General features: G+C 36.3%; 1 protein-coding gene across 1 annotated transcript in view; it reads right to left on the reverse strand.

Moving 5' to 3' along the window:
- Positions 1 to 26,022, reverse strand: part of LOC131055930 (uncharacterized) — a 58,893-nt gene that overhangs the window by 1,046 nt on the left and 31,825 nt on the right. The window contains exons 4-5 of the mRNA XM_057990254.2: positions 486 to 524; positions 65 to 304 (exon numbers count right to left, since the gene is read on the reverse strand). Coding sequence (XP_057846237.1) covers positions 65 to 304; positions 486 to 524 — 279 coding nt within the window. The remainder of the gene's footprint in view (positions 1 to 64; positions 305 to 485; positions 525 to 26,022) is intronic.

Here is a 26,022-nt window from a genome sequence, read left to right on the forward strand (position 1 = left end):
TTCCTGACTAGATGGAAATTCACTCAGCAAAGTATTTCACGACAGTTAGGATGGGTTCATTTACCACTGATGAATACAAAATCTGCCAGTGTTCAGCACGTTGTGCTTCAAACCTACTAAGAAAGAGAGCATCCAAGGCCCAAGCTGTAGCCTGAGCTCCCCATCTCAGCACTCTCGGTGGATGATTTAACTTGAGGACGGTAGGGTGGACTACAAAGTTAGCACCCAATTCGCTAATGAAATCTATAGGACTTGAATCATATATCTGTCCTGCAACACACTTTCTGACCAAATTGAAACTCCCCTTCACAAAAAGAAGAGAAACAATACACCAGGCAGTATAATAAGACCACTTAAAGTAAATACTTAGTGACAAGAATGTGAAAAAATGCACTTTGTTTGCTATGAGCATAATCTGCCCATTTTACTTTTGTTGGAAATAGGACAAAATGGTTAAAAGAAAAGAAAACGATAATCAATCTTACTGAATCAACATTTGGTTCTTCACACCTCTCTTGCAGTATCTGAAATAATATCCAATAAAGTCACATCAGTATGCTTTTCATCCTCAACATACAAAATGTTATGGCCAACTTACTTCTGCAAAAAAATACAATAGTACACCTAACAATTTCCCTCGAACAAAATTTCTTTGACCTAGAAGATTTATCACCAACACAAAACCAGAAACAAAGCTACACCATGGTTTAAAGACAGGGCATTGAGTAAATATTTTTCCCTTCACAGTGTTCTTATACAATGTGCATAAGCAGTGCATAAACTTGCTCATCTTCCCTGACATAAGCCCCCTTATCAAACAACCAGAAATCAAGGCCTTATTTACATCTCTTAGGCCAAAGTTGTGAGTGTGGGCATCTTAATATAGGTCATAACTTATACATGGTCGACTTGTTTGCTGTTCAGTTAGTACAGGTACCCTTTAATTCATATTAGAAATTTTTGAGAACCACCCCAAAATTCATAACACAGAAAGAACAAACTATGAACTAAATGGCATGAACTAAGCCACAGCCGCCCTCAGTTTTTCCTTTCACTCTTAGCAAAACAAACTCCAGTGAGCATCTTCTAAAATTGTAATAGGCAAGGTTGCTAGGAGAGTGGTACTAGTACTGGTACAGGAGACTAGTACTAGTACTGGTACATCTGTTTTTGAAAAATACGAGATGGGGTACTTGGAAACGCCTTTTTTTTACATTAAAACTCATATCTATACACATAAAGTAACTCTATAGAACTACTCATCAATTGAGTCGTCCCTTTATTTTTTTAAAACAGGCAAATTAGTGTTGGGTGGGACTCTTGTCCTTTGTAAATAGAGGTCACAGGCTAAAACAGTGCCTGATGTCAAAAGAAAAATCCAATTGATGTCAAAAGAAAAATCCAATGGAGGCAACAGATTCAAATTGAGTCTGCAATCTACATGACAAGACCAATTCAATGCAACATTAGTTATAATTACCACAATTTGATCACCATTAACCTCCTTGTGATAGTCCAACACTGAAGCAATTCTTCTTACCTATGGCTTGTCTTTAATCATTTAATATCCCACTGTAGGTATCGGAATTGTTATCACCACTGTCTCCATTATATACTTACTGGTTAGCCACACTAGAAAGGCAGAGTGCAAGCATGTGGCTGTCATTGTAAGCTGAAAATATTTCAATGCAGGTCAAGAAAGTGTGCATAAACACCAAATTCAGGAATCGTACATAGCTCAGTACACTTCTTAATGAAATCAAACTGCATCTGGAAAAAGAGCAAATCCCTATTTCTGAAAAGGATAATGATAATTGCTTCACTGCTTCACATTCAATTCCACCCAAAGCATTTACTGATATCTAAATTTGTATTTAGAAGGTTGATTAAGCAAAGCAATGCTTTCAAGCAATATATATTAGGTTTTTGTCTTTTTTTTTGTGGGGAGACTGCAGGAGTCAACAAGAGACTGTGGCGGGATGTCCCCTACAAGCAGGGACGACTCCAACCATGTCTCCAATACCAAAGATGCGTCTCAGTCCCTAAGATGTGCCCAGGGGGTCGGAGATGCATCTCCTTGCTACCTTGTAAAATACCATTCGTTATATATCATAAAATGTTCACAACAATTATAAATGTGATTAAAAGGACCGTGAAATCATGATAGCTCCATTGTCACTAGGGAACTCGTTGTCATATCCTCATTTTCTAAAATAATATGGGCACACTATATATTCTCAAAGTATGTTTTCTAATCGTATAATTCATGTTCCTTGAATTTCAATGGACTTCAATTTTGCAAGAGATCTTTTGACATTTTCTAAAGGCTCTTAAATTTCACTTCAGGTTGAGTCTAGTTTCTATAAGTCAAACCATAAAACATGATTTTGACATTGCCATGAGAAAATAGATGCATATATATGACCATAGTTCACATAATCAAACTCAACTCAGACTAGACAGACCAAAAACTTCTAACTTGGAAAAAACTCTACCAGACTTGGCAACTTAAAAAATACTTAAATTTCTTTAAAAACACAAATTTTATGCAAATTCAATTACAAAATATATCATGAGTCTATAAAGCATGGAGAAGTATTTATTTTTATTATTTATCCTTGTTCTTTGTGCCTTTTCCTACCTCCCTCCTCTTTTTATTAAGAATCAGGTCTGCAACTCACTATTTTTCATCTCCTTGGAATTCTTGTTCATCCTAATGATGAATCACGGAGTGTGATTCGAAACGTTGATGATAAAAATTGCATACACAATCGAATCCAGAAGCAATAAGTGAATATTAGAATGGATTGTGGAAATCTGAGAGCATTAATTGGATAAGTATTTTCTATTAAATTTGAATACAAATAGAGTACAAAATTGCATCAGCATGCCAATAAAGTAGCTAGCTGGTAACTATTACAAATTTATGATGCATGTCTTTTAAAATCATCATAAATTAAATATCTGGGCAAAGTTAAAAATTACAAGATTTTACAAAATTCACTTCCACTTCTAGTGAAAAATAGGGGAGAGGGTATAGTCCTCACACTTGATTGTAGCTCTTCACTTAGCCTAGAAAACTAAACCTCTGGCTCCACCCTACTTCTAGATGGCAATGACTCTTCTACCACATTGATCTCATCCAATCCAATCTCTCCTACTTCTATTGCAACCACATCCTCCATATTTTGTCTCTCAAAATCAACAATCTGGTCTTTTGTAAATGAGGGTTCCTTATACTACACAGTAAAATCACTACAAGGATCAATCTCATCCAAAGTAATAAGCTCCTATGATTTGCCCAACAACTTTCTTGTGTGATGCCAAAGGTTGTATTAGACAAACTAAATAATTGAGGCATTACTGAGTCAACCTATTGCACTTCTTAGTGTGAATGTCATAAAAAAACTCCAATTGTGCTCACAACCAAAAACACTGCAAAGTTAAGACAAAATTCAAATGACTAGCTTTTGGAGATTTGGGATATTTCCATCCCAATCTTCCCACCAAGAACCTACAAATAAATTATTCAAAAGTTTGTAAGCAAGCACTATTACATTAATAATTGTAATTTGTAACTCGTAAGATACAAGGCTTCAATTTTGGTTACCTCATGTCTAAGTGGATCTCCCTCAAATGGCTAGTGGCAAAGAATAGAGCCTTTCCCTAGCTTGCATAATTCTACATCTCTGAAATAATGAGATCTCTCCCCTCAACCTCGGGTGTCATCCTCTCGATGCATGTCTATTTGCCCAACATAACCTCCATAATTTAGCGTTGAGTGGCACTTTGCTACATGCATGGGTTAGTGGAGTCAATTGATTCACCACCAATCAATGGTCATTCCAAATGGATGCAAATCTACTTGTACCCCCTTATAGAATTTTGGATGGCCTCTTTTGCCCTATCCATAGCCTCATAAATATATCCCATTGGGTTTTTTTCCCCATCCACCAAAGGCTCAAACAGCTACAAAGTACAAACAAATTAAAGCTATAAACTTACAAGCTATAATTAAAATAAATGCTTTTAAAATTGAAAATAAATAATTTAATTTGAAAATTAAATTGAAGTTTGAAGTTACTTTGATGACCTCTAAAGCTTTCTTTGCAAAGGCATCATCAAAAATTAACTTTGCAGTCTTCTATCCATCAGCCTTAAGACTAGTCATGCTCGACTCACAAACGTCTACTTCAAGAATGTCAATGAACTAGAAATGCTTGTCAGTTGCAAACCTTATGAAATCTGGTTGCACAAGCTTTTTCCCCTTGATATGATCTCTCATCAAGTTGAGAACCCAAGGGTGATCATAAATATATTTTGTGACGTTCCTTGCAACTTATACAACCAATCTCATCCAATCAATTTTGGCTATTTCCTCCAAAATAAGGCCAAGACAATGGATTGTGTTAAGGATCCAAAAGAGTGATGTATGCCTTTCTTGAAGCAATCTTCTAACTGCCACATATGTCATTGCATTGTTAGTGACAACTTGCACAACATTTTGTAAGCCCACCTCTAAAACAATCTCCTCCAACATTAAACTCAACATTTCTACATTCTTTATTTTATTGGAGGCATCAACTCACTTCAAGAAAATCAGCTCACCATTTGACGCCACTAAAAAATTGATGAGGATGTGATTCCTTCCATCCATCAACCCATCTAAAAGAATGAAGCATCCAAACTTTTGCCCTTGCTTCTTTTGATCTTCCACCATTGTCTTTGCATCTACACTAGATCTTGAAGCAACCTCCCACTTAACTTTTTTGGAAAGGGTGTCTTGGACCATTTCCCCACAACTATCAATAATATCACCAAATATTCTGTCACATTAAAGGGAAGGTTGTAATACTAGAAGATTTTGCATGACTTGTCTACTTCTTTGTTCACCTCCTTGTTCCACCCTATACCTTGCAATGAAGATTGTGCTCCAAGTATATTTCTAGGCACAAAAAAAGCCTTGTTACTCGGTTCTCCTCGAGTTGGATGAGATGGATATGCCATGTTCGCATGGATTGTGACTAGAGCCTACAATGCTTATCATATCGACTATAGTTCTTGTTGGCAAATCAAGAATAAGGGTTGCTTCTATGGCCTACTTGTGCCCTTGTCCTCCCCAATTTCTTCTCATCCAACAGTGCAATAAGTGTTTTCATCTCTTGTTTTGCCTCTTTAGAGGCATTTGGAAACAATTTGGCATCACAATTAGGAATGCTTGCAATATGGTATGTGAGGCAATTGATGCCTCTGTTAAGCTTCTTTGAGCACAAAATACAAATCACAATCCCTGCAACCAGTCTCATTATGGCATATTTCCATGTCTAGGCACAAAAAAAGCCTTGTTACTCGGTTCTCCTCGAGTTGGATGAGATGGATATGCCATGTTTGCATGGATTGTGACTAGAGCCTACAATGCTTATCATATCGACTATAGTTTTTGTTGGCAAATCAAGAATAAGGGTTGCTTCTATGGCCTACTTGTGCCCTTGTCCTCCCCAATTTCTTCTCATCCAACAGTGCAATAAGTGTTTTCATCTCTTGTTTTGCCTCTTTAGAGGCATTTGGAAACAATTTGGCATCACAATTAGGAATGCTTGCAATATGGTATGTGAGGCAATTGATGCCTCTGTTAAGCTTAAGCTTCTTTGAGCACAAAATACAAATCACAATCCCTGCAACCAGTCTCATTATGGCATATTTCCATGTGGGGTCACGGCTTGTATCTCTAGCATGATAGCTTCCACTTCTTGTGTCTGACCTTGATTAAAAGTCGAATGTTGTATACTAAACTACAACATCAATAAAAACAAAAAAAAATACTGTTTGAAAAAAATACAGCAAGCTGAACATGATTTATTTAAATCATGTAAATGCATTTGGAAAATTCAAAAAAAATACCATATTATAGTAACTGAATAGAAATTGAATTAATGATTTTTGTTAAGTTTGACCAGATTTACATATGGTATATTTTAAATTTTATTGTCACTTATTTGATAGTTATACTACAAATTCCTTAATGATTCAATATGCAGACTTCAAACTATTTCGAACTATCCTCAGTTCAAATGATGTATATTAATCAACAACAATAAACGATCTGCTGCAGCAGTTTCATAACCTTATTGTAATGCTCAGTGTATATTATTTCTGCATATATTATTATTGACTGTTCAACGTCGACAGCACCCAAAGTAATTTGCTTGCAGTAAGGGTTGATTGTATATATGATAAGTGTTCGCTGTGTTATATATTGATTGCACTTATTTATTATTTCAACTTTGCCTTTAATCTGAGTTGTTGCAGATTACAGTGTAAACCGTAATTCTCATACAAGTAATATTACCTCTACGGCTGTACGTAATTCACATACAAGTCAATCTGCACGGCTGTCTCTATATGGACTGTGATGAAAGTCGATCTGCAATGTATATTCGTCAAACTTCTGCATCTATCGACGATATGTTATTTATACACAAAGGTTGATCCACAAAGGAGTCACGACTCCTTGTGGAACCGACATGATTCCTCAAGGAGTCGTGACTCCTATGTGGATTCATGCCGACAGCCATCAACAAATGCTTAACCCACGATAGTGAAATATGACTATTTACTAATAATCGGAAATGTGTCAAAAATGAAATTATATAATTAATATTGATTATAGTATTAATCATGATATTAACCGATTAATAATTAAATAGTTACATAAATATATATACCTATATGTGATCAGAATAATAAGGATAGATATACAGATAAATACAAGACAAATGTCTAAGGCCGTAAGGCCAATTAGACATTTGGTTTATCCGACTGATGCTATCTATTTTAACACTCCCTCTTAGCAAGGGAGGATAATCTTCTATCCTACAACCCTTATTGTGATCACAATAGATTCATCTATAAAAGAGAGAGATATCACCTCACTGTGATATTAGGAGATATGGTATATCCACGGATATCACGTCTCATGATATCCACCATGATCTCATAAACAATACCCACCATTATATCCACGGATATCATGTCTCATGATATCCACCTTAATGGCAAATTTAAGGATATTGATTAATGGCATGTCCACGGATATTACGTCACATAATATCCACCATGAACCTCTTAATACAATACCCACCATTATGGCTTGTCCACGGATATCACGTCTCATGATATCCACCATTATGGCATATTCAAGAATATTACTTCATGGCATGTCCACGGATATCACGTCACATAATATCCACCATGAATATCTCTTTATGTAATATCCACCATTATGGCTTATCCATGGATATCACGTCTCATGATATCCACCATGATGGCATATCCATAGATATTACTTGTAGAGATATAAACCATTATGACATATCCATAGATATCACGTCTCATGATATCCATCATAATGGTATGATCAATCAATATCGTAAGATCGTCATCTTACAATAATGATCAGATGTACAAGTGTTCATCATTGAGAGATCGTCACCTCACAATAATGTTCACAGGGGTTCATCAAGCACTGAACCAAAGAAGTCATGGAGTCACACACATGACACTAATCATGAACCATATTAGATTAATAAGATTTAATAAGAGTTTACACATTAAACATCTTATAGAATACATTAGTACTATTAAAACAAATCAATGTTGCTGAGACTCAATCTCAGCTAGGGCTACATTTTCTACCATACCAAGCTTACCTCGAAAGTACACAAACTTTATTCTGGAGAGAGGCTTGGTGAGAATGTCTATCGTCAGTTCATTCGTACTAATGTGTCTTAACTGGATAACATACCTTTCCATTTGATCTCCACATGCCTTGACCTTTCATGAATTAGCATAAAGGCCTTCCAACCTATATACATGGGACTCCATCTCATGAAGCATAATTCTCTGATTAATCACTAGAGAAACCATCTTGACATGGTCCACTCCCTCTGAATCAATATGATCAAAATCCTCGAATATCAATCGAAGCATATCTTATCAGTTGCTCCCTCTGTCACAGAAGCATCTCCTGCTCACATGGACCCAATCATGGAAGATATCTTGCTTCAAGAGACTCTCATTTTCTAGCTCATATGTCTCAAAGTGTATGATCCAAAATCACTACAGAACTAATGTCATAAGATCGAGCCCTAGACATGAATATGACCATCCTGATATTCAGAACAAAAACCCCTAGCAGTATGCTCCCTCTCATTTGGAGAGCCCTCTTGTCTCAACTTTTCTTTGTAACCATAGATGCTATCATCACCTGCACAAATGCCTCTATGGCTTTCACAAGTGAATTGCACTTCTGCAGGTAAATATTTGTTTTGGAAATGCAAAATCTCAGAATTTCCACTAAAGTCCTCTACATATTCTTCTTGAATTTCAATCTCTTCATGACAAATAGAACTTCAAAACTCTATAACCTGAAAAGCAACAGGCTGTGATTCTAAAGATGTCCTGTATGTAAGGGACAAGTTTCTCATAGTAATTGAAAAAATTTTAAAAAACAAGATATCCAAATGCAGCTTGTCGTAAGCGAACATCAGCTCACAATGTTGCTTCACAAATAACATGCATAATGTAATTGCATGAATTAATAACTGCATATGAAATTCATGAACATTATTCAACCATAAAACTTATCTCTTTCAAATCAGAATATGAATCCATCTGCATCCTTTTGTGGAAGAGTCTCACTAACATCCACAATGGAAGCTTGAGGCATAGTCCTAGTTGGACATTGCATTGCATAGTGCCCATATTTGTCACATCTAAAACATTGGATTTCTGAAATTTCCTTCCTTCTTTTGAAAGTAGGAGCACCATTGTATTCCGCATCTTTCTTTCTTTTGAAATATCCTTTCTTACCTTTCATCTTTGAAGAATGCGAGGCAAGAACATGAATATCTTCATTTATGGAGCTTTGGCCAATGCCTCTTATCGCCAATCTAGACTCTTCTTGAATGCAATCTGTTTTTAGACGATCAAACTTAGGAAGTTTAGATCGTGCACTTATCCCTTGAATGAATGATTCCCAAGAAGAAGGGAGACCAATGAGGGCTAACATGGTTAACTCTTTACTTTCAATTGTGTGACCAATGGTGGAGAGTTGATCTCTTAGTTCGGTTATCCTCATGAAGTATGCGGTGAGCGTTTCGCCCTTGATCATTTTAATATGGTGGAGTTGTTGCTTTAATGCGAGAGCTCTACTAGTGTTATTTATCTCGTACATACTTTCTATGATTTGAACATATCATAGGCTATTTCCAATTTTGAGATAATTGGTATAATGTGGTCTTTTACTGCATCCACTGACATTTTCATGGCTTTATTATTCTTTTTCATCCATTGAGGCTTCTCACCAGAGTTCCCAAACTCGCCGCGAGTCAGGCGAGTTCGCCGAGTTGGCGAGTCGAGCCAAGCTCGGCGAGTTTTGCTGACTCGGGACTCGGACTCGGCGAGTTATGGCAAAACTCGCCGAGTCCAAGCTCCAAGACTCGGCCACGACAGGTCAATGTTTTGACTTGTTTGATGAGTTAGTCTCTCCGCCAGGATTCATATATGGAATATAACATTTAAGTATAAGAAAGAGAAAAGACATAAGGAAAGAGAAAAGACATAAGGAAATGTCACCTATACTTTAAGTTATATTCCATATATATTGTCAGGATGTTTGAGAGTGGTTTCGGACCTCCATGAGTTACAATGCAAAATCTAGTTTTTGGAGGATCCTTCAAATTTCCAGACTTAGTCAAATTTCAGACCATTTCAGGATCAGGATGACATTCCAGACTTTTAAGGCAAGTTCACTCTGACCTTGATGTAAGGGACGCGACCTAGGAGGACACTATACATTCAACCAAGGTTTGATTTAGCAACTTGAAGCGTGACCAAATAGTACACAAAAACCCTAGGAATGATCTAAATAACACCTAATCACTCAACTGACCTAACCTCCTTCACTCCACCTTGAGGAGATCCACCCGATTTGATGACCTTTGAGAAACTCAATCCTTTCAATGCAAAGGCTAAGACACTAAAACAACCAACAACAAAACTAAAAGAGCTAACCCTGGAAAGCAAAAAGTGGGGGTCTTCATTTGCAATGGGGCGATGTGTGAGTACCTCACAACAAGGATGTTTCTTAAAATTTTGAAAAAAGGGGGTGAGTTGGGGACATTTCCTACCTGTCCCCACATCCCAAAACATCCCCCCATGGGGCACAAGGTTATTTTTGGCAAGGGACATGTCTCTGAGGAGCATATTTTCAAACCCTTCTGGCCTCACAATTCCCCCTTCCATCCAACATATATATAGCCTAAAAACTAAGAGGTCCAAGAAAGACCAAGGTCAACTATAGTCCCAAGGTAAAACCTAAGTTCAACAAGCACACTATTTAATGCTACCATACACATGCAATCCTTACAATTTCCAAGTGAAGATGTTCTTGATGTCTCATGTTGGTGCTCCCAAAATTTCAATTTGGCCAAAGAAAATACTAAACAGAAGCCCCAAACAAGTAGATACTCTACCAACATGCCTTTCATGGCATTACAAGCTAGCAGCCTAGCACACATTATAATTGAGCTTTATTCAATAATGGGTGCATGAAACAAGTTTTAAATTGTTAAAAATCTCTTAATTTCAAGGTTTTTTTATTTTGCCGAGTCATTGCCGAGTCGTTGCCGAGTCATAGCCGAGTCACGAGTCGAGTCGACCTTGCCGAGTCCGAGCCGAGTCCGAGTCTGGGAACTTTGCTTCTCACCTTCGTCATCTGGTTCAGGTACAACTTTCTTTACGAATTCATCTAATTCGTTGTCTCTTAAGGCAATCATAATCCTAAACTTCCAAGATACAAGGTTGGAAGCTCCTTCAAGGCGATCCTCGAATCTAACACCATTCACCATTGTGACTTATAGAAGAGAGTGAGGAAATTGAGGGTATATGAAGAGTAGTCTTGCCTAAATAAATCTGATCTGATCTTATACTTATGCTGGCTCTGATACCATGTTAAGTTTGACCAGATTTACATATGGTATATTTTAAATTTTATTGTCACTTATTTGATAGTTATACTACAAATTCCTTTATGATTCAATATGCAGACTATAAACTAATTCGAACTATCCTCAGTTCAAATGATGTATATTAATCAACAACAATAAACGATCTGCTGCAGCAGTTTCATAACCTTATTGTAATGCTCAGTATATATTATTATTGACTGTTCAACGTCGACAGCACCCAAAGTAATTTGCTTGCAGTAAGGGTTGATTGTATATATGATAAGTGTTCGCTGTGTTATATATTGATTGCACTTATTTATTATTTCAACTTTGCCTTTAATCTGAGTTGTTGCAGATTACAGTGTTAACCGTAATTCTCATACAAGTAATATTACCTCTACGGCTGTACGTAATTCACATACAAGTCAATCTGCATGGCTGTCTCTATATGGACTGTGATGGAAAGTCGATCTGCAATGTATATTCGTCAAACTTCTGCATCTATCAACGATATGTTATTTATACACAAAGGTCAATCCACAAAGGAGTCACGACTCCTTGTGGAACCGACATGATTCCTCAAGGAGTCGTGACTCCTATGTGGAGTCATGCCGACAGCCATCAACAAATGCTTAATCCACGATAATCTTGTCGGGTTCTAATAAACACATTATCAGTCAACCAAACCGATAGTGAAATATGACTATTTACTAATAATCGGAAATGTGTCAAAAATGAAATTATATAATTAATATTGATTATAATATTAATCATGATATTAACCGATTAATAATTAAATAGTTACCTAAATATATATCTATATGTAATCAGAATAATAAGGATAGATATACGGATAAATACAAGACAAATGTCTAAGGCCGTAAGGCCAATTAGACATTTGGTTTATCCGACTGATGCTATCTATTTTAACAATTTTGACAAAAATAACATGTTTTTACCCTCAAACATAAACCCCATATTTAGAAACAAAAAAAGAAAAAACAATTATCAAATAAACTCTCATCTATTAGCAAAAAATATTTACATAAGTTGAATTCAATGCAACTAAACTTGTAAATTTAACATAATAGAATTTTAATGCTTGGATGAAAAGGAGAAAAAAAAATTAACCTACAAATCCAAATTTCACAAAATCACCCTTTGAATCCTCTATAAAATTCTTCCAATTTGCTCAACAATGTTGAAACACTATTGTACTTCTTCAATGGGGCCAAATGGGGCTTATAAAGCCACAAATTCGTGTTTTTCCAGCATATATTTCATATTTTTACTATGTTTTCCCATGTCCACATATCATCCTATGTAACATGAGTTTCTAACACAAACTCAAAAAGTACTCGCTACTAAACTCACGAATACTCACCTAGGACTCAACTGAAAAACTTGGCAAGAAAAACTTGAAAAAACTCAGTGCAACAAAAAGCTAGTGAGTACTCGATGACTCACTGAATAGTTAAACTACGTATAAGACTACCTTCATAAAAGCAACTTTTCCCACATATTCAATCTACTTAGAGTCCTTACAAGCAAGCAAGCAATCAATTTCCCTCACCTTTGAACAATTGGTTGAAAAAATGACCCAAAGAAAAAAAGACCTTTTGAAGAAAGAATGAGAGCACCAAAGAAAATAGTTGCCTTGCTCATCAAAAAGAAAAATCTTCAGACAAAAATTCTTCTATGGGTGATAGGAGTGATAAAGACAGAGGAAGAGACCAAGGATGTAATAGGAGGGGAGGAAAAATTGGCAAAAATAATGGTCAATACCATGAGAAGCAAAATGATAGACAACACATGTTTTGCAAAAGGGAGTCCTGAGTCTTGTGAATACAAAACATCATGGGATAAAATTGAAGCTTATCAAAAACAAACTGAAGTAATTAAGGGGAAGAATAAACATTCAGATTCAGCTCAATTTGCATGCGATCATTGTGAGCATGATCATGTGCTCTCCACATTAGATAATGCTAATTGTGCCTCAATGAATTCAGTCTGGAATGCTACTTGGGTCTTAGTCTCTTAAAAATTGGAGCCACAAAACACAACTTTATCAAGGGACTTCTTTGAGAAGTTCCACGAATAAAGTTGTGGTCTACTATATTTGGCAAAATTAACAAGTCTACAACCAATAGGAAAAGGAACAATTCAACACAAGCTGCCAGGACTTCAAGATTCTATTCTCCACAATATATTGTACCTTCCTCAATTACAATGAAATTTGTTGTCTTCTGTACTCATTCAGTAACAATGCCACTCCAATTTGTTGGATGATGAAGAGGTAATAATCAGAAGGACATCTGATAATAAAGTCATCTTGACAAAGTATGAGGAAGGTAATTGTTAAAACTGAAAGGTGTTTCTTCAATTTCAAGGAATCTTAACCATCTCAACAAAAGCACTATTTCAATGAACTTTTGTGGCATGCAAGACTTAGGCATGTGAATTATGACAACATTTGAACAATGAAAAAGAATGGAGTTCTACGCCTGCTCACTTTACCCAAAACAACTGAATAGCGTGAAGGATGCATATTTGAAAAACAACAAAGAGAGCAATTCGCAAAGTCAATCTGGAGAACTAAATGAAAGTTGCAATTAATCCTTTCTGATACGTATTGCCCATTACCAATTCCTTGTGTTGGTGGTATTAACTATTTCATGTTCATTTATAATTATAGCAAAATGACCTTGTCATGCCCCTGATCTGATGCCTCGTCCACGAATGAAACCTGGAGGTGAAATCGTCTTACAAAGTCAGACTTCACGATTTCACTAACATTCCCTATTGCCTATCACACACGGCCGGACTGATCAGATTGTGCAACCATTAACAGTACATCATATTTGCTGAATATGACTAGATTGGGTTTGAGGCAACCAACCTTTATTAATTCTCGCATCCGCCAAACATAATCAAACAAGATCTGTTATAATAGATATTGGTTATTCTTGGATTAGTTAAGTTAATTCTCACAATATGGAAGAGGTAGCAATTCAAGGGAGATGTCCCTCCTTGACAATGAATCCCACAGTGAGGGGTTGTGATCCTACAGCAACAAGCATAGAGTATATAGAGACCCTCCACGTCAAAGCAGAAGGGGAATGATTGGGGAATGATCATCCATTGAACCAAGCACTTGATACTTGGTAAGGCATTGAATATTAAGCAGATCAATTGATTAATACTGTTTGGTATGAGTTCCTTTGTACATAATAGAATAAATGCTGCATTATGAATATACTCCTACACACTAATGATTGAACAATACATTGCTGTTATAATTTGTTAGCCCTCTATCTAAACTAGTCAAAAATTTGAACTCTGAATTAAACTTATCACTTGGCTAGTCAAATATCTATGTTTCTAAAGAACATTCAAGACTGGTTGTCATAATGGTTTCATTCAAAAAAAGACTTCATTGAGTCAAAGTTGATGGTCGTTACCTGTCCATAAGTTTGTATAAGTGCACAAGTTCAATCACCAAATGGCAGAGCTAACTATCATAATTTCTATATCGGCAAATTGGCAAAGTTGTTAAAGAGACCAATATATTCAATTTCTTGGCATTTTGGTAAGTTGGGTCAGTTCACAAAGAGATCGACAAGGATGTAGCTGAGTTGAAAAGATTAAGTTAAAAACTTCTTACACCAACACAAGTTGGTGGCGAATGAGCACGAATGGTTATGAAAATAAATACCTTAGTCTTCAAGGTTACCATTAAATGATTTATGGGTGAGTTATTAAGTTTCCAAACTAACCAATATAGCCATTTTTTTTATTCATCAGGAATTTAGAGAAGTTGGCTAAGTTTATCTAAAACCGATAGCAAGTGGACTACCAACTTCAAACAATTATTTTGGTAAATTGTGAAATCAAGCAAAGAGACCGATCAACTTATTATAGATACCCATCAACTCATCGTCAAGTTGCGGCACTCGTGCAAATCATCGATGAGGAGGATAGCAAGTGATTCATGAAATGCAAAGAGGGAAGTGAAGGTGCTTTTGGCTTGTTTGCAAAGTTCTCCAAAAAGCCGATTGGAAAGTTAGTTATTATAACTAACTTGACAGAACCACAAAATTAGTTTGTTGAAAGAAATAGACTTTTAAACAAACACAATCAGCAAGGGTATAGTAGAGTTATGCATCTTTGCGTGGATTTCTTCAAAAGAGATGTCATCTCATGGAATGCTTGATTGCAGATTTCACATGGATTAGTCGAAAAGGCTTTGAAAAAGCTTTCTTCAAGAAAAATGCACTTGGCAGGTGTAACGGTTCTGCAACCTCCCATCTTGCGCAACAATGGAATCATAGATAGTGCACGTGAAAAGTCTACCAAACTGTTTTAAATAAATGTCGCCTTTTGGAGTACGAGGGTTTGCCGGCAATGGACGAGTTAAGATGGTTTTCAGAAACCTTCTAACAAATGCAATTGCTGCGGTGTTTTTGTCAATATACATGCAAAAATGTAGAATCATATATTCACACCCAAGTTGTTCGAGAAGAATGCCTTAAGAAGATGTCGTCTCATGATGCAATGATTGCAAGATTTGCAGGAAATAGATTCGTTGTGAAGACATTATTCACTTTCAAGAAAATGCACTTGGCAGGTGTAAAGGTATTCATTTTCAAGCAAATGGAATTGCACGAATAGTGCCAGGCTCTGCGACTTTTACCACCATTCTTTTGTGTCTGCACCGAATATGGGAGCTTTGGAGTAGGTTGTAAACATCCACCCAACCTTATCGATGGGAGGAGGATCTCCTGTCAGATATTAAAGTTGGAAATGTGTTGGTCGACATGCATGACAAATGTGAAAGCATAACAGAGGCATGTGAACTGTTCGACATGATGTATCGAAGAAATGTTGTCTCATGACGTGCTATGAGTGCAAGTCGTGGCATCTACAAGAAATGGACGAACCAATACCCCGGAGAGATATCATCTCAATGATCGAAATTGACTGCAATATGAACACAAAATGCGATGATTGCAAGGTATGAACATTCGAAAGTTTGAAGAAAATGCAATTGGCTGGTGTATATCTGAATTCCACATCCTTTCCTCACATCCTCTATACCTATGTCGACATTGCAATTTCAGAATAAAGGCATAGACAGGTCTGCAAGATGCGGAATCATTGACTCATGTTCTAGAAAAAAGGTGGACTGAAGAGTCATTTGGAAGAACACAATGGGAGAGAAGATTTTGATTTCAAATCTCGATACCAAATGATTAAAGTTCATCAATGCATTGGTTCCAAAGGGGTGGATATTCTCTCCGCAGTGCCAACAAAGAATTCATGATGAGATCATTACAAAGACCAAAGATGCACATGAAGATGGATAAGCACCTCACTCCAATCCTAACTTGAAAGTTTCAAGATGTTCTTTTGAAGAAGTGGCTATGTTACTCCTGTAACTATAGGTTAGAATTTGGACTCAATTCTTGTAAAAATTAGTTATCCTAACTTGTCCCTAAGAAATAGATATCCTAACTCATTTCTACAAGGGTAGTTATTTTAAGTAGTTAGCCAAGTAGTTATCCTAAATGGTTATCAAAAGTTAGTTGTCTTAAGTGGCTTTTTAGGAAGTTTTTCTAAATAGTTACACAAGGTGGTTAAATTAGGTGGTTGTTCAAACTTCAAAGTAGTTATGAGTTGGTTATCAAGTTAGTTATTCTCTAAAGCTTATAAATAGAAGGCTTTTGCATTGTAATGGGACGGAAGGGGAGATGCTGGAGAACTTTTGGATTTTACTTTTTGTACTAAAAGCTTTTGAATTTGTATACTTTCAAAAGAATAATCAAGAATTCATTTAATTCATGTGTCTTGAATGTACTTCTCAATTATTGTTATCAATTTCTCGTATGTTAAATTGATAATTCCTTTATGTATTTGTGCAATCTATTGCTCTACAGTTCAAATGATATATGTATATGATGAAACACAATCATGCCTCGGTATCTTGGTTTGAATGTGATAAGATAACCTATTTCCTCATAGGTTGAGACTTGTTATCCTTCTTTTGTCTTTACATGTCAAAACTTATATTGTGTTTAAATCCCCTTTTGTAATTGTTATCTGTTGTGAAATCTCAATCGGTATTCATATGTCTATTGTTGGGGTTTCTGTTTTTTATATTTCTTAGTTCTATATTTTCTCCTATATGTACTTTCAGGTTAAAAGTACACAAATCTCAAATACCCCCATCATACGAGGGAGCTGCCCCTCTCAAACGCAAAGGAAGATTGTGGCCTCAACACAATCTCTCCAACTGTTGGAACAGTTGTCACTTCTCTTCAGGCGAACAGGGTCAATTTTAAAGGAGAATCCACAGTGACAAATCAGTTTACCAACATAATTATATCACAGTAGCCATTAACTGCATCTGATTTGTGAAATTCTGTAACTTATTTATTTTATGTTAAGTAGATGTATGATACTGGAATCTTTCATATTTTCTAAGGCCTTCCAACCATGACAGAAGGAAAGTAGGCCTGCTAGAGGGGTATGGTGATGGGACACTCCTCTAGGTACACCACCTCTAGGAGGGGACTAGATGAGTTCCATGAGGCCAAGGGGGTAGAGAGGGTATTGCCCTTGGGCCTAGAGGAGATGGCTTCCGAGGCACCCTGTTGGAATGTCTTTCCCCTATCGTGGTGCATCAATACAAGGAGACCAATCATAGAGAGAAGGAAAAGGATGGCAAGATGAGGGGGAAAGGAAAGTGGACACCTCACTGGGTAGACCACCTCATATGGATGACATGGACCACATGAGGCCAAGAGGGATGGCATATCCACTCTTGGGCCCAGGATAGAGGATCTGAGGAACCCCATCGAAGTCACTCTCTCCCATGCTCTCTTATGGTTGAGCCCTCCAAATATGTTTTAATGCTTTATGGTTGAATTGATAATTCTGCCATGGATTTATTAATGTTTAATTATTATAATCAGCTTATTGGAGTTGTTGTTAATGATCTATAATCTGTTTGCAGGGTTTCTATCAAGTGAATGGTATTATCTAAACCCACTTATTTATTTGAAAATTGAGAATTAGGGCAAATTTAGGGTATTTCCAATTAGGGGAAATTACATATCTATATCTACTTCTTGAAGCAAAAATATGAAGCCTTTGAAACTTTTAAGAAGTTTTGCATAATGGTTGAAAATGATACTCAATCTTATATTGGCACATTGAGGACTGATAATGGTGGTGAATTCACATCAAAAGTGTTAAAAGATTACCTTGGAAAAAATGGGATCAAAAATCATCTCACAGTCCCTCACACTACAAAATAAATGGAGTAAATGAAAGGATGAACAAATCTGTGATGAATATGGTCTTGGCAACTTTGCATTTCAAACGAGTAAAACTGCATCTCTAGGGTGAAACAGCAAAAACAATAATATATCTTTGCAATGAGTCACCTTCAAAAGCTTTTCAAATGAAGACTCCGTATGAAGTTTGCTGTGGTCACCCTCTATTAGTGTGATATCTCAAAATATTTGGATTCACATGCTATGCATCAATTCTCAAGAAGAGCAAACAAGTTGGACCATGTTGGTATATTTGTTAAAGTTCACATAGTTTGTTATAGGTCTGTTAGTATCATGTGGACTATTATAATATGTTAGTTGTACGTATATATGTTTGTTGAGTTGTTAAAAACAACTCAACTCATATATTTAGAGGATTTGTTTCCTCTAAAATAGGATTTGAGAATCCTATAAATATGTAAGTATTTGATTGAATAATAACATATATTTTTTGTGTGTTCTCAAACTTAATATGGTATATATGTTTTTTGAGTTGTTAAAAACAACTCATATATGTAGAGGGTTTGTTTCCTCTAAAATACAATTTGAGAATCCTATAAATATGTAAGTCATTTGATTGAATAATAACATATATTTTTTGTGTTCTCAAACTTAATATGGTATTAGAGCAGGAAGAATATCGTGGGATTGATTTTATCTTTTGTAGTTGAGATTGAAATTATTTTTGCCAAGGCTGTCGACAGAAGAATGGTGAGCTTTTCCAGTGAGTCCCCTTGGATATTATCTATCTTTTCTCCACCTGGCATGCAACATTCCTACACAAAAAATATATGTGCTTGACTTTGCCCATGCCACCTAGTTTCCTCCTTTTTTTGGGTCACTTGATAATGGATTAAATAAAGTTGTGCCAAAACTGTCAAACGGTGGACCTCCACCCTTGGGAGGCACGAAAGCTAATCTCAACGTTGTCACCTGCAATATAATCTTTGAATTTGCTTACCAAGAAGTTGGTCATCCAAGGGCCATCAAGGCAACTATATTGAGGTTTTCCTCGACCTCAACTGGATATGAGTGCTCAAGTATTTGCCAACGCCATCAATGCTACATTTCGGACCAAGTTGAATCCTCCATTTGATACATATGAGAGCTCTCTAAATTATTTGCTTGCCAATTATTTGATCCCTTATGTTGGACTCACTGGCTACGTTGGCACCAATTCCAACCTCGCATCTACAACTACAAAGCGGGTGAGTAGAGTTCTAACATATATAACACTATGCACCAAACCTGATTTTGTTAAGAAAGAGTAATGTATGTGTCTCTATATTGCAATGCATTAGCTTCTGGCGGATCTTCTTGTAGTTGAATACGGGCAAGATGCAGTGCTACATGCAATGGAGCCATATTCATTACAATGGTGGAATTCACAGACAAGCTTTCAAGACTAAGAAACAAGCTAGGCCACACTTGGAATGTGGACGGTGGTTTGGTGATGGCACAATCACAAGGAGCAAAACAAAAAGTAACGGGCAACATTCTTGCTTGACTTTCCTCATCTCTCAACGCCTTTCTTGATGAATTGTTTTCTTGCAAGAGGTTCAATCTTTAACACATTTGGGTTTTGTGTATGTTTTTGGGTTGAGTTCTAACATATATAACACTACGCACCAAACCCGATTTTGTTAACAAAAAGTAATGTATGGGTGTTTATATTGCAATGCATTAGCTTCTAGCAGGTCTTATTGCAGTTGAATCCGGGCAGGATGCAGTGCTACATGCGATGGAGCCATATTCATATACAATGGTGGAATTCATAGACAAGCTTTCGAGACTAAGAAACAAGCTAGCCACACTTGGAATGTGGATGGTGGTCTGGTGGTAGCACTATCACAAGAAGCAAAACAAAAAGTAACGGCCAACATTCTTGCTTGACTTTCCTCTTCTCTCAACGCCTTTCTTGATGAATTATTTTCTTGCAAAAGGTTCAATCTTTCACACAATTGGGTTTTGTGTATGTTATTGGGTTCAGTTCTAACATATATAACACTATGCACCAAACCCGATTTTGTTATGAAAAAGTAAAGTATGTGTGTCTATATTGCAATGCATTAGCTTCTAGTGGGTCTTCTTGCAGTCGAATCCAAGCAGGATGCAGTGCTACACACAGTGGATCCATATTCATATACAATGGTGGAATTCATAGACAAGCTTTCGAGACTAAGAAACAAGCTAGGCTACACTTGGAATGTGGACAGTGGTCTGGTAGTGGCACAATCAAAAGGAGCAGAACAAAAAGTAACAGCCAACATTCTTGCTGACTTTCCTCTTCTCTCAACACCTTTCTTGATGAATTGTTTTCTTGCAAGAGGTTCAATCTTTCACACAATTGGGTTTTGTGTATGTTTTTGTGTTGTGAGAGGGAACGGAAGCTCCACCACTTCATCGTCTAAAGAAAAGAAGGCCAAATATCATTGTGTATTCCTACGTCGATCATGAAGACTTCACTCTGTTTATTCAATCATCTTGTTTCCGCCACGAATAAAAACAGTAACATTCGATTGTATTACAAATATAATATGGTATATGTAGGAAAACTCCATTAATTGCAATTGTTGGAATTGTGAAACTCACAATGGCAACAACCATTCAAACTCTGCTACTACCCGAGTCACAAAAATTTACTCGCACCAACTACAATGTTTGGAGTCATAAAATTCTCATAATTTGTTGATATTGAAGTTGTTTGTTGGAGATGAATTGATAACTGAAGTTCACAACGAAGAATCTCCTACAAACTTGTAGTCGAAGTTATGTGACAAGTACAAGACCATAGAGGCAAGTAGATCCCTATTCCTAAAGAATCAATTGTATTCATCTCAATTGCAGACTACCTCATCCGACTCAAGAATTTGTGTGACCAGTTAGCTGCTATCAAAAAGAAAATAGACAATAAGACATGGTCAACATAGTACTACGTGGTTTACCACACTCATATCAAGGATTTGCGGATCCTTGTATCTAATTGCTGAAACACAAATCCTTGACTTCAACAAATTGTCTGCGTTACTTCTATAGGAGAGAAGACAGATGCAAGAAGAAGCATTTGTTCAGGAAGCACAAAAAGAGCTTTTGTGACAAAATTCAAGGGAAAGCAGCAGCAGGACTATTGGAGGAAGCCAGACGGTACTAAGTCTTCTCATAAAAAGACTGAGACTGGTAAACCCTCGAATGCAATAGGTAAATCATCTAAACCAAGTGTGGTTTGTTAAATTTGTAAAAAAACATGGACATCATGGCGATATTTGTTGCCATAACCCACAAAACATTCGACCTAAAAAATAAGCTAATGTTGCTACAGCAAAGCCTGATGAACAAAATGAGGAGTTTAAATTCATCTCATCAAAAGAAGGCTTGCATAAGTCCATGGAGTGGTACATTGACTCAGGAGCATCAAGACACTACACATGTCAAGAAGATTGGTATGCTTCTTTTACAATTTGTTCAGATAAAAAAGAAACTGTTTCTCTAGGTGATGGTGCCACATACTTTGTTCAAGGACATGGTGATGCATTAATAATGCTACATACACTTTCAAAAATATGAGATATATACCAGATATGGATAAGAACCTGCCATCTATCAGTGAAATTACTAATAATACACATCTCTCAGTATGTTTTAAGAATAACAGGTGTGAAGTCACTCACATCAACAACAAGAAGTTGATAGCCCTTGGAGTTGGTGACAACGATTTGTACAAACTTGTGGATTCAGGTATATCAAACTCATATGCCTTAGCAGTAGAAGCTGATAGCAATGTACTTTGGCACAAGAGATATGGTCATCTAAATTATAACTATCTAGCTCAGTTAACCAAGATTGATATGGTCCATGGTCTTCCTACAATACAAAATCAACAACATGAATGTGAAGGTTGTCAGTTGGGAAAGCAGAGTCCATTGCCTTTTGCAAAGGGGCAATCTTGAAAAGAACGAGGTCTATTAGATCTTGTTCACATGGATATATGGGGTTCTGCTAGAACTACATCCATAGGTGGAGCTAGATATTTTTTATAATTGTAGATAATTATTCAAGGAAAATGTGGGTGTATTTCATAAAAGAAGAATCTGAAACTTTTAGTTTTTTCAAGATCTTTAAATCTTTGGTTGAAAAACAAACAAGTAGGAATATCAAAACTTTGAGGACAGACAACAGTGGAGAGTTCACCTCAATGGTATTCTTTTGCAAGCAAGAGGGTATCCATCAACTGTATAACACACCATACACTCCACAAGAGAATGGAGTGGTCAAACGTAGAAATAAGACAATTGTTGAAATGGCCCAATGTATGATGCATAGTCAGAACGTGTCAGAACGTACCATACCATTACTGGGCAGTAGTAGTACAGAGTCTTGTACACAATCTCAATCGATGTCCTAGTAAGTCTCTGCAAAATACTACTCCTGAATAAGTTGGACTGGTCATAAGCCTATTGTTGATTATTTTCGTATTTTTGGGTGTGTTGCTTTTGCACTAGTTAAACAAAACAATATAGATAAACTACATGCAAAGAGTCAAAATATTCATGTTTGTTGGCTATAGTGAAAATCCAAAAGCATGTCGCTTAATTGATGTAATTACTAACAAATTAGTTGTTAGTAGAGATGTAATTGTTCATGAAAACACACCTTCCTTTGTAGATGGTAAACCAATTGAGGTTCCAAACAGTGAATTTCCTGTCAAGAAAGCATTTCTAAATACAGATGATGATTCATCAAGTAGCCGACATTCAGACTCTGAAGATGACAAGGATAGACCACATTGGTGTATGCAAAATCCCCTTTGGGATACAGTGAATTCTTCTCCAAGTCAACCTTTTTGACAATCAGCAACAAATACCCAGACCTCGTCCAAAATGGTTTGATAAATCATAAGACCATTAAGGATGTGAAAGAAGATTAACATAAAGATGCTCGAACGAGACAAACTACACAAGAGAAAGTCAAAGTTCCTGAGTATGCAAATTTTGCCTCAGTCTCATAGGAGTTTGAGCCGCCTGATTTGAAGAAGCCTCTGGGAAATCAGAATGGGAAGCTGCTACAAAAGCAGAATTTGATGCCTTGACAAAGAACAACACATGGAAGCTATGTGAATTGCCTCATGGCAAGAAGCCCATTAATTGCAAATGGGTGCATAAGGTGAAATACAAATCAGATGGGTTCATTGACAAGTTGAGCTTGCATAAGATGAAATACAAATCAGATGGGTTCATTGACAACTTGAAAGCTCAACTTGTTGCCAAAGGATATGCACAAGAAGAAGACATAGACTATGAGGAGACATTTGCTCCTACTGCCAAAAATGGTATGTCTTCACCTTGATTCTTCTCTTGTAGCACAGTTTAGGTGGCCACTGTACCAAATAAATGTCAAAAGTGCATTATTAAATGGTGACTTAAATGAAGAAGTCTACATGGTCCAACCAAAGGGTTTCAAGTAACAGGGAAGGATAATCTTATTTGTAGGTTAATCAAGTCCTTGTATGGACTAAAGCAAGCTCCTAGAGCTTGGTATTTTAAGATTGACACTCATTTTAGAAATTCTGGATATAGCAAAAGTCCTTCAAATCCTAATCTCTATATACAACTTTCTGGTGAGGACATTGTTATTCTCATTGTATGTGTGGATGACCTAGTCATCACAAGTAGTGGAGCTCGTCTCCTTCAAAAAGTCAAGAATGATCTTTGTTTTGTATTTGACGCGACAAATCTTGGGCTCCAGTATTGCCTAGGTGTAGAGTTTTAGCACGGAAGTTGTATGATTTTCATTTCTCAAGCCAAGTACGTTGAAACACTTTTGGAGAAGTTTCAAATGCTTGATTGTAATCCTCTTGCTACACCTGTGGACGTTGGGTTGAAGTTGTCAGCCCATTTAGATTCCTCTTTGGTCAATGAGACCATTTACAAACAACGGATAGGTAGTTTGATCTATCTTACTACTACCAAGCCAAACTTGTGTTTCACAGTTAGCTACTTGTCTCGATTCATGTCCAATCCAAAGATAGATCACTGGTTTGCAGCAAAACGAGTTTTGAAATATATCAAAGGTACCCTGGGGTGATTTTAATATATTCTATCAGCACACAGATGAATTTCACTTGAGTAGTTACATAGATGCAGATTAGGAAGGTTCCATTGATGATCGTCGATCAAATACTGGATACGTGTTCTCACTTGGTTCTAGAGCAAATTACAACACATTGTTGCACTATCATCTACAGAAGCAAAATATAAAGCAGCATGTAGTGCAAGTAGTTAAGATGTTTGGTTACGTCAAGTTCTTTATGATCTTCACATAAATCAACATGAGCCAACGCCTATTCATTGTAACAATTAGTGTGTTCTCAAGATGGTTCAGGATCTAGTTTATCGTGCCTGCACCAAAGATGTTGAAATCCATCATCATCATATCTGGTAACTTACAGACCACAATGCAGTCTGTCTTCAATATTGTCCAACCGATGACCAAGTTGCTGACATAATGACAAAACCGCAAAACCGCTCAGTTGATTCAAATTTGTAAAATTTCAGGATAAGTTAAGCATTCTTTCTGGTTTTCACATTAAAGGAGTGGTGTAATCGCACTAGTTCTCTTATTTTTTGTTTGTTTGTGCTATGAGAGAGTCATGTCCATGTTCATTAGCTAAGTGCTTATGTGTGTTCAAATTGTTGTAATGACATAACCTGTTAGGTTTGTCATCAAGAGAGGATGTTTGTATATTTGTTAAAGTTCACATAGTTTGTTATATGTTTGCTAGTATCATGTAGACTATTTTAATATGTAAGTCATTTGATTGAATAATTACATACATTTTTTGTGTGCTCTCAAACTTAATAGACCATTGGAGTCACAAATGCATCTTTCTGAGGTGTTCAAAATCCTCAAAAGCTTCTTGGTAAAACTAAAGAAATGAGAATCAACTTTACTCAAAGAGAGAGCATGGCCTTTTTTTTAAGTCTAAAAATAGAAAGTAGTTGCAAACTAAAAATAGACACCGGTTACAAAATAATATAGTTACAACAAATGGCAATTACACACTGATAACTAAAGATACTACTTACTATAGCAATAACTAATATTATTCTAATATCCCCTTAATGACTAAACCAGAGAAAAAGAAGTTTGGCTCAAATTTTGATAGGATCAAGAGGTTTACTTATTAAATTAGTAGATTATAATGAGATGTACAAAAATGAATGGAAATATCTGAAAAATAAATTGAATGAATGATTCAATAATCGGATAATCTATTCAACAATATACAAGCGTATATAAAGAGATTACAAGACGACGTTCTAAATTAAGAACAAGTCGTTTAAAGTGAACTACTAAAAAGCTAAACACTAAATAAAGCTTAAAAGTTAATTAACTAAAAAGAAAAAGCTAAATGCTAAATAAAGCTTAAAAGCTAATTAACTAAAAAGAAAAAGCTAAATGACCATTAAACAAGGAACTAAATATAGGTGACTAAAATATAATTAAATATTCTAATACCCTCCCTTAATGGTCATTCTATCTACTGACTACCCTACAGAAGACACTGCAGATCTTTTGATCACAAATGAAAATAACACTTTGTCGCGGTGGAGACCCTCCCTGGATTTGAAAAGTGTTAATGACCAAGAATACCAAAATCCACCCAGCCTGACGTTGGG

This window comes from Cryptomeria japonica, chromosome 8 (assembly GCF_030272615.1).
Source record: "Cryptomeria japonica chromosome 8, Sugi_1.0, whole genome shotgun sequence".
NCBI classification, from domain to species: Eukaryota; Viridiplantae; Streptophyta; class Pinopsida; order Cupressales; family Cupressaceae; genus Cryptomeria; species Cryptomeria japonica.